At 39.1% G+C, this 17165-nt stretch overlaps 1 protein-coding gene across 6 annotated transcripts in view; it reads left to right on the top strand.

Moving 5' to 3' along the window:
• The first annotated feature begins 661 nt into the window (after positions 1-661).
• ranbp2 (RAN binding protein 2) overlaps positions 662-17165 on the top strand; it is a 68964-nt gene continuing 52460 nt past the window's right edge. For 5 of the 6 annotated variants that reach the window (XM_072577544.1, XM_072577546.1, XM_072577545.1 and 2 more), the window contains exons 1-13: positions 663-849; positions 1346-1413; positions 3320-3431; positions 6626-6781; positions 8614-8844; positions 9276-9421; positions 12674-12869; positions 12979-13069; positions 13202-13411; positions 13819-14000; positions 14089-14264; positions 14356-14479; positions 16272-16433. In XM_072577544.1, the coding sequence (XP_072433645.1) occupies positions 775-849; positions 1346-1413; positions 3320-3431; positions 6626-6781; positions 8614-8844; positions 9276-9421; positions 12674-12869; positions 12979-13069; positions 13202-13411; positions 13819-14000; positions 14089-14264; positions 14356-14479; positions 16272-16433 (1929 nt within the window). In that variant the 5' untranslated portion in view covers positions 663-774. Of the gene's footprint in view, positions 850-1345; positions 1414-3319; positions 3432-6625; positions 6782-8613; positions 8845-9275; positions 9422-12673; positions 12870-12978; positions 13070-13201; positions 13412-13818; positions 14001-14088; positions 14265-14355; positions 14480-16271; positions 16434-17165 lie in introns of all 6 variants that reach the window. The other variant, XM_072577543.1, reaches the window with a different exon arrangement.

Below are 17165 nucleotides of genomic sequence, written 5' to 3'. Positions count from 1 at the left end.
CTTCAATTATGTAGGGAATATGACTTGAAAGAAGTTCTGGGATTTACATAATAATGAATCAAACCCTGCAACCCATTCTCAAAGATGAAAGACTTAACAGCAATCTAGGTTTGTTCAATATATTGTCTCAGTTACATGAAACTGACCTTGTGCTATAAATTCTGTATCTTATGATCCTGCCCCACCATCAACCTGATGAAGGAGCAGCGCTCCGAAAGCTAGTACTTCCAAATAACCCTGTTGGACTATAACCTGGTATTGTGTGATATTTTAAAAAAACTCTGTCCACCCCAGACCACCGGCATCTCCACTTCATGACCTTCTGAAGAACTGAGTTCACTTATTAACCCTAATTTTTCTCCCCAGATGTTGCCAGACCTGCTGAGATTATCTCTTTTGGTTCCAGTTTTTCTCTGTAGGTAGATATGCAACAACCTGATTAAACACCATCAGATTAAAAGTTTCACGTTCGAATCTAAGACTTCAACCTCGCGAGATTTGGACATAATCCCACTTCTTGTTGTCTACGTCATCTGGGGGTTACTTCCGGCGTTCCTTGTGACGTCAGCGGCTGGCCTGTGATTGGAGGCCATCGGGCGAAGGCGCAGGCGCAGTATATGTCGTTGGATTCATTTTTGTCGTGCAGTGGCGGCGGAACTGGCCCTGAAAGCTCTGAGTTCAGGACGGAAGAGATGGTGTAGGACCGGAACTGGTTTGGGAGGAGGGCGTTTATCAAATCTTGTACACACAGCGGCCTGAGGCCGGCGGTTAGGCATGATGCGCAGTAAGGCCGACGTGGACAGGTACATTGCTTCGGTGCAGGGCGTCACGCCGCTCTCACCCCGCGAGGTGAGTGTCCATCACCGCGGGCCATGTCGACAAACTGCGGCGACCAAGAAAGCGCGGGCAGTGCAGGTTGCGGCCTTGGTTACTAGGCCTTGCCTCTGTCAGGCCCAACGGTTTGTGTTGTGATTGAGCCAAGAATCTACCGATTTGTCAACCAGTTGCCGTTTAGCGCTGTGTTTCAAAGTGGAGGTGGCGATATAGTTTTGGCGATGCTGGACTCTATCATCTAAGACTATCCAGAATTTCAATTTTGATCTCGTTTTTAAAGAAACGAAACTAGTGATGAATGCTTAAGGAATGATTCTGTTCCTAATATCGGCGTCACGTGAAATGTACGAATTGCTATAAGTTATTCATTCTGAATTTTTAATTTGTTTGCAGAAGTAATGATGAATTTAATATAGTGAATTATTAACGTAATTTGTGTGTATCCAGGAATTTTTTGAGATGTCATTTTAAAAAAAATGTCTTTTATGCAACTTCCCAAATTTCTTTTCAGAAATCACTCAAAGGATTTTTATTTGCAAAACTCTATTATGAAGCTAAGGAGTATGAACTTGCGAAGAGGTAAATAATTTGTTCCCAGAATGTGCTGTTTTAAAATGAATAATTTTGGGTTATTCTGAAAGTTTTTCAAGCTTTCTAAACTGACTAAAATTGATTGAGTAATCAAAACAATGAAATCCATGCAGTGATAATAAACAATATAAACGTGTAAGTACTTTTAAATCATCCATTATCCATCTTGCTGTATCCTGTTTTAAGCTTTTAACTCTTCCAAATGTATTTTATTGCCAGGTTTTTTTCCCTTGATACAGATGCTAGTGTGTATATCACATTCGGAGGAGGAAATCAACCTGTACAGTTCTCTAAAGTAATGAAGTGTTATGTGCTTCAAGAGAGCACTGTCATACAGTATATGGCACTGAACAACATGAGATATAAAGCCAGTTAATCAAAAACTTCATCATAGGAGCAGATTGATTGTGTTTTAATAGAGGAAGGCAAGGTAGAAAGGTATAGGGAAGGTGTTCCAGAGCATGCAACCTGAAAAACTGAAGTGATGGCAGCTAATGCTGGAGCAGTGAAAATTGCTGATTAAGAGCCCAGCATTCATGACATGCAACTGTGCAATATTGTGGGGCTAGAGGAGATTACACATGGGAGCTGCAAGGCCGTGGTTAGGTTTGAAATGTGGGATAATAATTTTAAAAGCAACTGCTTTTAAAAGAAGTTGATCTGCAAGGAGAACTTTACTGTTTGGTTTCTTTATAAGTTGAAACAGCACCAACTTACTAATCCCAATTCTGTTTCATATTTTGTGTGCATTCTTAAAGATTTGCTTACTTGCTGCTGGTTCATACAAGTATCAATACTGTTTGAATTATTCAGCACAGATCAAAATAATTTGTGGCACCTTTTGACCTATCCATTTAGGCCCATGTCCCTCTGCCAACTGTGGTTGTCGTCTCCACCTTTCAGAAGTTGTTTTCAAATCCCATTGCAGAATTTGAATGCAAAGTTAAGGCTGACTGAGGTAGGACTGAGATGAGTAATCCATTCACCTGGAGAATGGTGAACTTGTGGAATTTGCTACTACAAAAAATAATTCTGGCCAAAACATTGATTTAAATGGTTTGGGAACAACGCTTGGGATTCAAAGTTTGTGAGAAGATTTGTAGCTCGGGTGCTCGTTGTTGTGGTCTGTTCACTGAGCTGGGAATCTGTTTGCAGGTGTTTCGTCCCCTGTCTAGGTGGCATCTTCAGTGCTTGGGAGCCTCCTGTGAAAGAGCGCTTCACAGGAGGCTCCCAAGCACTGAGGATGTCACCTAGACAGGGGACGAAACGTCTGCAACACAAATTCCCAGCTCGGTGAACAGAACCACAACTTGGGGTTCAAGGGATCAAACGGTATGGGGGGGATAAAAGCAGGAAAGGGCTCTTGAGTTGGATGGTCAGCCATTATTATAATCAATGTGGAGCAGGCTGAAAGGTCCAAATGGCCTGCTGCTCCTATTTTCATTTTTCTATTCAGGGAGATTTTCTGTTTGCTGCCTTTGACTTTAAACTAGACTGTTTGCTGCTTCAGATACCTGTAAGTAGTCTCAGACCAATGAATAAAATGAGCTACTTTTGATCAGGGGGCTTTTCATGTCAAAATTTATTCTTTAATATCTCTTTTATATTGCTGTTTGTGGGAGTTTTGCGTGCAAGTTAATTGATTTCCAGTAATGGGTCATGACTGCACTTCTTTTGCTGTAAAGCACTTTGGGGTGGCCTTTCTTGTGAAAATGCAAGCTGTTTATCTTTTGCTGTTTTCCCACAATCATGCAAATATTGTACCTACTTTGAGTTGGTCTAACTCCGTGTTCACTGTCTCAACTTTAATTTTGGTATTTTGTAAAAGCACTTGATTAATTAGGAAGCGTGCGCTTTCAGTGGCTCTGCAATAATCTCTTCAGTTTTTTTACAGGCAAATATCCGCTTACATAACCGTACAGGAAAGGGATCCAAAAGCGCACAAGCTTCTTGGCCAGATCTATGAGTCTGAAGGCAACATTGAAAAAGCAATCGGTTGTTATAAGGTAAGGGCAATTCTGCAAATATGGCAAATTTGAGATGTTTTGTGTTTAAACCAAGTCAGCATATTTTTTGGATAGCCATTAATTGAAAGCCTACAATGGTAGGTGTAGAATATTCTAAATAATTGATCAGGTAGAGGGCTACAGTGCATTTTAAGTAGAAAAGAATGACATATATCATACTGCTGGCCAGTTAGTTTGACAATGAGCATTAATAAAATGTTTCAAGGTTAAATAAATTTGATTATAGCTCATCAGCTAAGTCATTTGTTGTTAAGTGCAGTTATTACCATTGCACTATCTTATTCCTGATGAAGGACTTTTGCCTGAAATGGCAATTTTACTGCTCCTCGGATGCTGCCCTGCTGTCCTTTTCCAGCACCACTATAAACTTGACTCTGATCTGCAGTCCTCACTTTTGTCTACTCTTTTAGTGCCGTTGCTTGGCTTCAGGTGACAGGACCAACAGGGATCAGGTTACATTGATAAAGCTTCAAGATATCTTGCAATCTCGTTATGATTAATATTATCTTTCAGGGTTTAAATGTTAAGTCAAACTCTCACTCCATAAAAGAATGCTGCATGGAGGTCTGGAAGATGTTTTTCCCTAGATTTCATGAGCAAATCAGCCATAACAACTGAAGTAGACATAGTGCCTTTAATGTAATGTAATTTAATTTAATGTAATAAAATGCCTCAAAGTGTCATAGAATCTTTACCGTGTGGAAACAGGCCCTTCAGCACAACAAGTCCACACCGACCCTCTGAAGAGTAACCCACCCAGACCCATTCCCTTACCCTATTACTCTACATTTACCCCTGAGTGGTGCACCTAACTTACACATCTCTGGATACCTTGGACAATGTAGCATGACCAATTCACCTAACCTGCACATCTTTGGATTGTAGGAGGAAATCAGAGCACCTGGAGGAAACCTACACAGACACTGGGAGAATGTGCAAATTCCACACAGACAGTTGCTCAAGGCTGGAATTAAACCCAAGTCCCTGGCACTGTGAGGCAGCAGTGCTAACCACTGAGCCACAGTGCCACCTGAAATGGAGCTTAAAACTTCAAGATCATTATGAAACAAACAAAAATATGACAGAGCAGTAACACATATATACAAAGATGTGGATGCTGGAAATTTTAACTTAGACAGAAAACGCTGAAAATCCTCAGCTGGACTGGAAGCATCTGTTCAGAGAAAACGTTAGTTTTTTGAGTCTGTCACTTTTTTCAGAACAGGAAAATGTTTTTCAAAACTAATTAATCTTGATTCAATGAAGTGCAGGAGGCAGGGTAAAGGAATAGTATAGAGTGCCAAGGTGGCTCAGTGGTTAACACTGCTGTCTTAGTGCACCAGGGATCTGGATTCCTTCGGGCTTTTTTCTTCATTCACTGGATGAGGACGTCACTGGATAGACCAGCAAGTATTGTTAATTTAAGAGCCATTGATGTTGCTGCAGGCTGAAGTCACACATCGGCCAGACTAGGTCAGGATGGCAGTTTTCTGCCCTAAAGGACATCAGTGAATCAAATGGGTTTTTCTGACAATCTGCAACAGAGATATGTGGTCATTATTAGATGCTTAATTCCAGATTTATGTTGAATTCAAATTCCTCTGCTGTGGCGGGATTCAAATCCAGGTCCCCAGAGCATTACCTGGGTCTCTGGATTAACAGTTCAACGGTAATAACACCAGGTCATTGCCACCATTCGTCTATGTCCATTTCTTCCCACAGTCCAAAGAAGTGCGAATTAGGTGTATTAGCCATAGTAAATGCTGGGTTATGGGAATCTGGTGGGATGCTCTTTGGAGGGTTGGTGCAGACTAGGTTGGCTGAATGGACTCTTTCTGGACCGCAGCCATTCTTTGATTCAATTAATATTTTTATTCATTCATAGGATGAGGATGACACTGACAAGGCCAGCATTCATTGCCCATCTGTATTGCCCAGCGGGCAGTTAAGAATCAACTGTATTGCTTTGGGTTTGGAGTCACAAAAAGGCCAGACCGGGTAAAGATGCAGTTTCCTTCCCTAAAGGACATTAGTGAACCAAATGGGTTTTTCCAATCATCAATAATGGTTTCATGTCCTTTTTCGACTCTTTAATTCCAGATATGGAGGACAGGAGAGATTCAGTAAAGTGCTGAAGGGAGTATAAATAGGACAAATAAAGGAATGGTCAGTTTGTGAACATTTGCCTTTCAAAAATAGCTTGTATAACACCTTTTTTAATCTAAAAACATCCAAAGGTGCTTCAAAGGGACATTGAGATAAAGTATGCCACTAAGTCACATTAGGTAATATAGAGTGAGATGTTATAAAGTTTTAGTTAGACGTTGATTTTAGATCTGTATTAAAGGAGGAAAGTGAGGTAGAGTTGGAGATGTTCAAAGTAAAGCTTACTGCTAACTGAAGCCCACTCACCTACGGTAAATTGATTTAAATCAGATGTTCAATTCCAAAACACAATGACCATGGATATTGTGGAAGGTTGTGGTGTTCTTGTGTATTAAAGATAGAGATAGTTGCTTGTCGGTTCAGATGGTGCTATTCAACAGTGCAGTTTGGAGATGAGGCACACTGCTGCTCCTGTGCATCATCTGGTGAAAGGAGTGAATGTTTTAAGAATGTGGATGATGTTGAAATTACATAGTGCTGCCCTCATCCAGTGAAGAGTATCTGTCACACTCCTGATTTGTGCCTTGTAGATGACTAACAAACTTAGGGTAATCAGAAGGGGAATGATTAGCTCCAGAATTTTTACTTTAGTAATGTGAGAGTCTTTATTTTGCTTGGCCAATTCAGTCTCTAGTTGGTTAATCCCAGGATGTTGATATTGGGGTGTTTCATGATGTAATGAAGAGAGGAAAGAGGCATTTCCTGTCTCTTATATTAAACCATACATTCCACAGACAGATGACTGAATCATTTAAAATGATTCAAAATTCTGTTTAAATCATTTCTGATTTGTTCTAACTGCTTTCTCTTTCTCTTTATAAATAATAATTGTATGTTGTCCTTTGTTTAGTGGAAAACTGATGAGTGCAGGCAGTAATCTTCTACTGGAACATAATTCATCCGTTAATTCCAGAATTGCCAAGAGCCCATACAAAATATCTACAAAATTGTGCCTGAAATGTGTTTTGAAAGTGAAGTTGTCATTAATATTACTTATTGATTCTTAGCGGGTTGTGGAGCTGAATCCTGTTCAGAAGGATATGATCCTGAAAGTAGCTGCTTTGCTCTGTAGTAATGGAGACCTGCTTGATGGAAGAGCTGAATACTGGGTGGAGAAGGCAGCCAAGCATTTTCCTGATAATGGAGTAGTTTACAAACTGAAGGTAGGCTAAAAACTTAAAGTACAAGTAAGTCAAAACTTAGGCTCTGATCCATGATGCAGTGTCATTTAAAAATGCAGTAGCTTTGACAGTTGTATCATATACTTTGGCTGCATTAATGAGGTACAAACCTAACAGTAATAAAAGGTTTGGTTTTTAAAAATACTTATAACCAAGATATTTATGCATTGTGATTGTAATCATGCTCTCATGTTTAATATTCCCTCTGCATCCAGAGTATTCACATTGTAACATTCCTGCTATATTTGAATACTAACGTTTGGATTTGTGACCCATGTAAGATATTCTTGTTATTTCTGTAACTATCTGCATGAACTCATTTTAGGTATATAGACATCTAGTCCAAAGACTGTGGGATATTAGAAAAGACAAGAGATGAGGTACTCATGGGTTTAGCAGCCTTTTATGGATAAATCAGCAGGCCTGCATGAGATAGAGCTCAGGCTGTTGAGGGAGGAGATGTCAGCAGCCTTGGGAGTAATTTTCAAATCCCCTTCTGGCTAAAGGTGAGGTGCTAGACGTTTAGAGGACTGAATGTTTTCCCAATCTTCAAAAACTGAGGAGACAAATCAGGACATTTCGGCCAGTCGGTCTAACCTTGGTGATTGGCATTCGATTCTTGCCAATGTATTACACTTGGAGAGGTGTGGATTTATTAAGGGCAAGCTACATTTTAATATATTTGGTTGAATTTTTTTTTAAGGTGCTGAGCAAGAGTGTTGATCGAAGTAATGCATTTAATGTGGTCTGCGTGGACTTTAACAAAGCTTTTGAGAAGTCTCTCATGGCAGGCTTGTTAAGGTAACAGCCCATGGGTTCAAGGCAAAATGGCACATTGAATCCAAACTTGGCAAAGAGACAGGAGCAGTGGGTGATGCTAGAGAGATATTTCAGCAACTAGGAGTCTTGTATTCAGTGGGCTCAGTACTGAGGCCCTCGTTGTTTATGGTGTACGTTAATGATTTCTGCTTAAATGTCAGATATAATCGATAAGTTCATGGATGACACAAGTTGGCAGGGTGATTATACTTGAAAAGGATAATCCTAAACTGCATGATGACATCAACAGACTGATCAGGTGGGAAATGCAATTTCAATTGAAATCAACCTGTAAAAGTGAGGGAATGTATTTGAAGAGGGCAAAAGATTGCACTATGAATGGTAGGCCCTGTAAAATACTGAAGATCAGAGGAAGCTTGGTGTGCATCTCCACAGATCCCTGAAGATAGTATGACAGGAAGATAAGGTACTGAGAGGCATGTGGGACACTGTCCTTTCAGCTGAGGCATGGAATGCAAGAGCATAAAATGTTGGTTAGCTACAGCAGGAGTACTGTATGCATTTCTGGTCACAATTTAAAGGAAGGACGTGATTGTACTCGATACAGAGGAGATTTATCAGGATGCTGGAAGGTCTGAGCTATGAAGAAAGATTGGATAATTTGGTGTTCTCTTCCTTGGAGCAGCCAAGGTCCGAGAGGGGCTTTGATAAAAGTGTATTGGAAATGAGGGACAAAGATAGGGTGAGTAACGAAGCACTTTTTTTTTTCATGAGCGAACTCAATAACTAGGGGCAAAGAGGCTGAGAGAGTTAAAAGAAGTATTTTGCTTAGGTGCTGTTGAAAGTCTGGAACTTGCTGTCTGAACACATGGTTGAGTCAGAAACTCACATACACAAAGTATTTAGGTGTTCGTGAGCCTCTGTGGCTTTGGGCCAAAAACTGGAAAATGGGGTAATGGACCGCGTGGATGCAATGAACTGAATGCTCTCCTGTATTGTAAATGTCTGTGTGTGTCTCCTTTTCTTTTCTAAAGGAGAAGCTGCTGAGCACAAAAGGACAATTAGACCATTCTCAACTGTTCGAACTTATTCAGTCAGAATTGCATTCAAGGCCCAATGATCCTCATGCTAATATACGTTTGGTGGAATTTTACTGTTCTGTTGGGAAACTTGAAGAAGCAGTGAATTTCTGTATAAGTACAGAAAAGAAAAGAACCCTTTGTAAATGTCTGGAATGGTACACCTGCATGGTACAAACATTGAAGGTATGTAAAAGTTTTATGAATTGACATTGAATTGTTCCTGCAAGCAATATGCACTTTTTTAAAAAAAGGTTAAATAGCAATCTACCAGAGTATGGCATATTAGCTGAATTTTACATTGACCTAAGTTTGTTCTCTAGGATCTGAAACCTTTTTAAAGCAACCTTTATCTGCAAAGATAGTTACATATTTTGTAACTAACATATTATTTTGAAGAGACAATTGCTCTTACAATGCTAAATGGTTTTCTATCAGCGAGTGTGTGTCATACAGTAAAGGAGGAAGAATGCTTTCCTTCTCAAATTGATTTTAGTGTCCAAAAAGCTGTAGCAGATTGTTACTTGCCCTCACAAAATCTGGTATTTAAGAAATTAAAATTTTGTATGTTCTTGGGGAATGTCTGTGACATTCACTGTCTTTGTACTGTCCTGCAGAACTATATCAGTTTGTCAAATATTTCATCAGATGATAAAAACAAATGGAGATTTTTGCAGAAAGAATTGCTCCTGGCATCATCTAATCTTATGTTCCTGACATTATCGGCCAGAAATATCCAAGATGTTGTAAATGCTCTAATGAGGTAACCTTATTCAAATTTTCTTTTTTGTTCTTCTGATTACATTGACTTTAGCTGAACTTCTGTTGTTTGTTTGAGACCCTGGTCTTATTTCCACTTTTGGTGACCGACTTCCTCACTTGGGTCCATATTAGCTGATATTATAAACTCCTATCACATTCATAAATGCTATCCTTTGTTACTTTTACAAAGGTAAAGTTTCTCTTGTGACCCTTCGCAAACTTGTTTCAGCCTTTCACATAACTGACCACACCATCTTCCTCCAATACTCTTTGTCCAGTTGAATTGGACTCCTGCAACATAGTATTAGTTCATACAATATAGCACAGGAACAGAACCTTTTGCCCAATTCTTGTTTCTTACTTATACCTGCTACTTATTGCGCATGTGCTGTTCACTTCCCGTTTGTGTCTTATCAAGATGCATCTTAAACATTGTTAACAGGACTGTTCCCACCATCTCCACTAGCAGTGCAATCCAGACACCCTATGTCTGTATGAACATTTTTTCCCTTCACTTTCCACCTCTCTCACCTTGAACCTGTGCCCTATTGTTGTTGACCTTTCCACCCTAGGAAGAAATCTCTAACTATCCACCCTATCTATGCCTCTCATAATTTTGTAGATCTCCATAATATCACCCCTTAGCCTCTGTCTTTCCAGTGAAACCAGAGTTTATCCAACCTCTCCTCATAACTAAAACCCTCCAGACCAGGCAACATCCTGGTAAATCTTATCTGTACCCTCTTCAAAGTATCCATGTCCTTCCGGTCTCACCATTCCAAATGTGGCCTAACTAAAGTTTGTGCAGAAGTAACATAACTTGCCAACTTTTATATTCAGTACCCCGGCAGATGAAGGCAAGCGTGTGAAATGCTGCCTTCACCACCTTATACACCTGTGTTGTAACTTTCAGGGAAATGTGGACCTGTGACAGACAGAGGGAACCCGGGTGTAATGTCCCTAGGGCTTCTGCCATATGTTGTATAATTCGCATCTGAATTTGATCTTCCGAGATGCATCACCTCGCATTTGTGTGGATTAAACTCCATTTGCCATTTTTGCTCAAATCTGTAATCTATCTGTATTCCATTGTATCCAATGACAATCATCATTACCTCAGATCTTGCTGTAACCATTATCTTTAACCTTGTCTGTGCCAGCACACTGGCCAGCACACTTGAAGTCATTTAAAACTCTGCCCATGCTTCAACTCTCACCAATCACATTCTCTTATCCCTATTATTGCTGACCTACATGACTTTTGTCAAACAAAATTTTTTTTAAAATCCAAGACTTCCCTGGCTTCACACTGTCTCTAGTCACTTCTAGCCCCACAACTCTTTGTATGAATATGCACTCCTTGAATTCTGACCTGTTGTTCATCTATAGTTATAATTACATCCTCACCATGAGGTAGTTAGGCCTTCAGTAGGCCAGGCCCCAAACTCTAGAATGTTTTCTGCGCATCTTTTTGCCTCTGTCCTTCACTTTCATTCTTAATGACACTCCATGAATGACCTTTTTTGTTATTTAACATGATGCAGCTTAAAGTCATACTTCACTTTGTAATGATCCTGTGAAGTTTCTTTATCCCTTTTTACAGTTATAGGTGCTATATAATGTATTTGATTTCACTGGTGTTTCCTTCCATGTTACCACTTTCCATTTCAACAGTGATTATTGCTGTGTAAACCCAGTTGATTAGGATTGAGTCTCTGAAATTCTCCATCCCAGATTGTTATGGTGCTCCATTGTTTATTCAAACCCGAGGACTTTTGGATTGTCAGGGAATTCAGTGATATGGGGGGCAGGCGAAAAATTAGAGTTGTGGTTGACTTCAGAGACTGTGATCTACTCTTGTGAATTCAATGCGAATCAGTAAAGGAGTACTCCAAATTTGATCTGAACTTGAAGTCCTGTGGCTGTTAGGCAACTAAAATGAGACTAGGCAGTAAATCTAGTCAGTTTCATTTGTGTGCAGTAGCATGGGAGGAGGTGGCATAATGGTAATGTCATTGGAGAGCAGTCTGGAGCTCTGGACCAATGTTCTTGGGACATCAATTCAATAGCATGACAGATATGGTAATTGAATTCAATAGAGAAATCTGGAGGTAAAAGCTAATCTGATAATCACAATGAACTATTGTCAATTATTAGTAAAATGCATCTGGTTTGCTTCACATCATTTAGGGAAGGAAATCTGCTATCCTTAGCTCATCTACTACATGTGACTACAGACTGGTTGACTCTTAACTGCCTTTTGAAATGATCAGACCAATCAGCTCAATGGCAACCAGGAATGCGCAAGAAACGTTGCCATTGCAGTGACACCAACATCCCATGCAAGAATGAAAAGACGTTGACTGATTTCATGGTCAGAGTCAAAACGTGTGGTGCTGGTAAAGCCCAGCCAATCTGGCAGCATCCGAGGAGCAGGTGAGTTGCCACTGAGTTAGAAACATCAACTCCTCCTGCTCCTTGGATGCTGTCTGACCAGCTGTATTTTTCCAGCACCACACATTTTGACTGTGATCTCCAACATCTGTGGTCCACACTTTGTCCTGGTTCCATGATCACTCCATTAGACTACCAATCCTGTTGATTTTAGTGCAGTAACACCTTGATTCAGTGGCAGCAGAGAGAGAAATTGTGCAGTTGAAATCAAATATACTTGCAGATGTTTTTCTGGAATTTCGTGAAGTAAACACTCCTGTGAAGTAAGTTTTTGCAGATTATCACATCAAAAATATTGAATAAGGGCAAGATTATTGGATAAAGTAGGAATGTAACTGAAAGCAGAGAAATAGAAGTAGGGTATACTTGGTATTGGCTTACTTTTGTTAGTGATGTTAGAAGATATTTTGCATCCACAGTTCAAACCAGCGGGGTATTATATATTTAGTGATGGGGATTGTGCTAGTTTGGATTAAGGTAAGTAAATAAGAGTCTACTACAATCTGGAGAATGGTAGGTAGTTTATTGTTAATGTTATTGTAATATAATAGTGTGATATTATTCCAACTTTTCTGTACTTTTGTCCTTTGATTTTTCCTTTTCTTTTGGTTTGTGTTTTTGTGAAAAAAGGTAAAGTTTATTTTTTCCCAATAAATATATATATTATTAAAATGGGGACATGCAGGTTCTACCAAATGCTGACACATTGTTATTTTAAGCACAAGTTTTCCCATAATTGCATAGTTGTTGTATGAACTCTTGACAATTCATGAATTTTTTTTTGTATGCTTTGCTGTAGCTTTGATTATACAATGCATATTGCAAAGTCATACTTGACTGCAGCAATGGATGATCTTTCGGCTACTTTCACTGAAATGCGAGGGCATCTGTACTTACATGCTGGAACATTACTTCTGAAAATGGCTCAACAGAATGCAATTCAATGGAAAGCAGTTGTAGATCTTGCAGCATTGTGCTACTTAATTGCTTATCAGGTAGGCTTCACCAGTGCTTTGCAGTTGTTGATCAGTTGCCGTGAAAGCGTTGCAACTGGGGTAGTTTTCTCATAATATTGCTGTAGTAAAGAAATGTGTATGTTTTCAGGTTCCAAGACCTAGGCTGAAATGTGTAAAGGCAGAAGACACAAACCAGGAAATGATTAATTGGTTAGCATCGGATAGGCAAAGTCAGTCAGGTAATATTTGAATGCTGTATTTTTGTTTTTAAAATAACTCAGATTTGCGCAGCAGAGTTTTTGCTAGCTTTTTATTCCATAGCATTCCTGCTGATTGACATTCTAACAGACTAGTTTCCTCTGTTATTGTAGGGCATATGTTAATAAGCTTAATGTCAGGAAAGTCTGACTTTTACAAAGAAGTGGTGGAAACCTTTGCAAACAAAAGTGGCCAGGCTGCATTAATTGAAACATTGTTTGGAAGTCGGATATCTGTTGAAAGGTCTTTTCTTGCCAATGATGATATTAGGAATGTTACAGAAGAGCACCCAGATCGGAATGAACTCATAAAATGGGATGATGGTAAGAGCTTTTGATATTTAATATTCCTCTTTTTCATCCTTAAATTATGCAGTCATTATATATACACGGGGGTTGGTTCATTTATCTGGGCCATGATGTAGCAAAGGTATCTGACTTTTTTTGTGTGGTCTTCTATAGTTTTCTCTTTTGAAATGAAGGAGAATAAGTCATCTTGAATGTGTTCTGTTCGCTGTTCTGATGAGTGTTTGTCTAGCATATGTGTTTATAGAGTAAAAAGTAAACTTCATATGAATCTGTGTGGAAAAAGAAAATATTACAGTCTTCAGTTAAACTAATCCCCCTGTCAGATTTTAATTGTCATTTACAGTTTAGACTAAATAATTAAGATGGACCTTGTCTTTAGTATGTAATTAATATGATAAATGTTTTTGGTTTTTGACTTTCAGCTTCTGTTAAACTGCATGGTGGAAATCTGCAGCATCTTGCTTGGCTTGGTTTACACCAGTTTTCAATGGAACAGTTACCTATGGTACGAAATTGGCTGAAGCAGTTGTTTCCTCGACTGCCCCAAGAAACCTCTCGACTTGAAACAAATGCTCCTGAGACTATTTGCATTTTAGATCTTGAGGTGAGGTTAGAGCAGTAATCATCTTTTAAGAGTTTTACCAAAAATGAATGATCTTGAACATATTAAAATTATTTTTTTTAAATTTCAGGTTTTTCTTCTTGGAGTGATATATTCATGTCATACACAGTTACAGGATAAATCAGATCTTCACTACAGTATGCACCAACCAAAGTGCATGCCACTACCAATTAGTAAATTGCTGTATACAGATCGACAGAGAGCTTGGTGGGATGCTGTTTACAGCCTTGTCTACAAAAAAGCACAGTAAATACGTTCATGTTTTTTCAGTCTAACTGCATTTTTTAGAAAATTGTTATTTTAAAGAACATTAAATTACACTGGCTTTTTTTTTTAGACCGGGTACATCTGCTAAACTAAGACTAATGATTCAACGTGAACTTGGTACATTGAGGGCACTGGAAAAGCATGGACTTCAGCCTGCTCTAATTATACACTGGGCTGAAAGCCTCATTAACATTGTAAGTCTCAATTCCTGTATTATTTAAGGAAATGTGAAACACTGGCACATTTTGGATGCTGAATTAGGAAAATATGTGACATCTGCACATTCACCTAACTGTCACTTATTTTGCACAGATAGTACATTGTGATTTTTGAGAAGATTCGTAGCTCAGGATGAGGTTCAGGTTGTAAGTTTGCTCACTGAGCTGGTAGGTTTGTTCTCAACTGATAGGTTTTTTCACCATGCTAGATAACATCAGTGAGCCTCCAGTGAAGCACTGGTGTTCTGTCCCCCTTTCTATTTGTGTCTTGGCCTGTTTAAGGTGGGTGATATTATTTCTGGTTCTTTTTCTGAGGTTGGTAAATGGGGACCACATTGATGTGTTTATTGATAGAGTTCTGATTTGAATGCCAGGCGGCTAGGAATTCCCACATGTCTCTGTTTAGCCTGTCCTAGGATAGTTGTGGTGGCCCAGTCGGAGTGGTGTTCTCCTTCGTCTGTGTGTAAGGATACCAGTGATAGCTGATCTTAGCTTTTGGTGGCTAGTTGGTGTACGTGTATCCTGGTGGCTAGTTTCCTGCCTGTGTATCCGATAGTGTTTGTTGTAGTCCTTGCAGGCTATTTTGTAAATTATATTTGTTTTGCTGGTTGTTGGTACAGAGTCCTTTAGGTTCATCAATAGCTGTTTAACTGTGTTGGTCGGTTTGTGGGCTCCCATGATGCCAGGCTAAACATAGGCACGCACAGGAATTCCTAGAGGCCTGACATTCAGACCAGAACTCCATCAATAAACACATCGATTTGGACCCCATTTACCAACCTCTTAGAAAAAGAACCAGAAGTGATATCACCCACCTTACAAGATCAAGGTACACAAATGGAAAGTGGGGCATAACAGCGCTTCACCTTAGGCTAACTGATAATGATACCTAGCATAGTGACAAAATATCTGAGAACAAACCCACCAGCTAAGCAAGCAAACTTACAACATGGTACATTGTTTTGGGATGATTCTTGAATATGTTATTTTCCAACTCCCTACTGTGCTGGGTGGCATTTTCTTCAGGACACCCCACCCCCTGAGGGCTGACAGTTCAAACCATCAGTCCATCTCCAAACAGTCTGTGTGATGGTTTCTCTCAAATTTATCATTCTTTCTACTCTTGTTCATTGGACAGAGAATCAAATCAGGTTTCTATTCTACCATAATGTTGAAATTATTCAGCAAAATTGTAAGTGGCATCTAACACTGGGTTTTGCAGTACTCTTTCCTGAACTTTGTATCCAGGATCTTCCTGAAGTACTCCTTTTATCTAACTGTCAGACTGCACATTTTTATTTTCACTTCACCGATCCAAACATAGTAAAGACCTTTCGAAGCTCTATATTCTCTTCCTGCTGCTACATCCATTATCAGTTAGAGTTTTGCTTTCTACCATGGCTCACTTCCATTTATAATCTATATCTGTATTTCAGGACATCACTTTTTGGTTACATCATTTACTGGCTCTTGTACACTACTCTGATCTTATGTGGATGTGCGTGTGTGTGTATGCAATTTTCTCTATTAAAATATAGGGGGAGCTGAAGACTTTGTCTGTATGATAGCCAGTTCAGTAATTGCATTTCTCACCTGATAACATTACCTCAGTGGTTGACTCAGTTTGTAGCCTGTGTTGTATTTTCTTTGTAAAGCATTGTTTAAAGTTTTTATCCTGTTCTATTATGACTTTATTGTTTCACCATTATAATTTCAAAACTACTGACGTGCAGTTCCTAACAGTTAAATTTTTGTTTTTGCCCTATAGGGAAGTGGATTAGATTCATACTATGATCAAAAAGAATACATTGGACGGAGTGTCTACTATTGGAGGAAAGTCCTGCCCTTATTACACAGCGTCAGAAAGCAAAGGAGCATTCCTGAACCTATTGATCCTTTATTTCAACATTTCCGTAGCAAAGATATCAAGGTAATAATGTACCTTACATGTAGTTTATCACCTGGGAATTGGATACATTTATGATTTTGCATTTAACAAGAGATCATTATGGAGTATTTAAGACATTTGTTGCTGTATTAAACTGAACATTTGCAATTACATTTCCATTGGCCGAATTAGTGCTTAAAAAGCAAATAAAGTTTATGCATTTGTAAGCTGTAATAAGACTTGGAAATGACTTGCAGCTGTTTATAATGACTAGAATTTTATATGCATTTGTTTCACTGAAAAATTGCTGCAGATGTAAATACTGCAGAAAATATCTTTTGGAATAACTACTTGACTTTACTCTTTTAATCGATGTTGATTTCACTTTTATATAACTTTTGAAACAGTTAATATAGATTCAAGGTTTATGTAAAGATTTGTAGCTCAGGTGCTGGTTGCCATGATTGTGGGTATGTTTGCCGAGCTGGGAAGTTGATTTGCAGACGTTTCGCCGCCTGTGTAGGTGATGTCTCGATGGGGATGAAATATCTACAAATCATCTTCCTAGCTTGGTGAACATACCCACAGCTGTGGTTGGTTTTACACTTGTCTGGAGCAGGTGGGTTTTGAAGCAGGCCTCCTGTTAGGAATGCTAGTAGCAGGTACATACCATGTATTTTCTAATCTTTCACAACTATAGTCATCAAGTTCAATATGATACAGCTGAGGAGAAACCAGTGATTAAGGTTTGAGGAGAACTTTGAGCAGGTTTTT

Source organism: Chiloscyllium punctatum, chromosome 9, assembly GCF_047496795.1.
Source record: "Chiloscyllium punctatum isolate Juve2018m chromosome 9, sChiPun1.3, whole genome shotgun sequence".
Lineage (NCBI taxonomy): Eukaryota > Metazoa > Chordata > Chondrichthyes > Orectolobiformes > Hemiscylliidae > Chiloscyllium > Chiloscyllium punctatum.
This window is presented reverse-complemented; position numbering and strand designations above follow the sequence as displayed.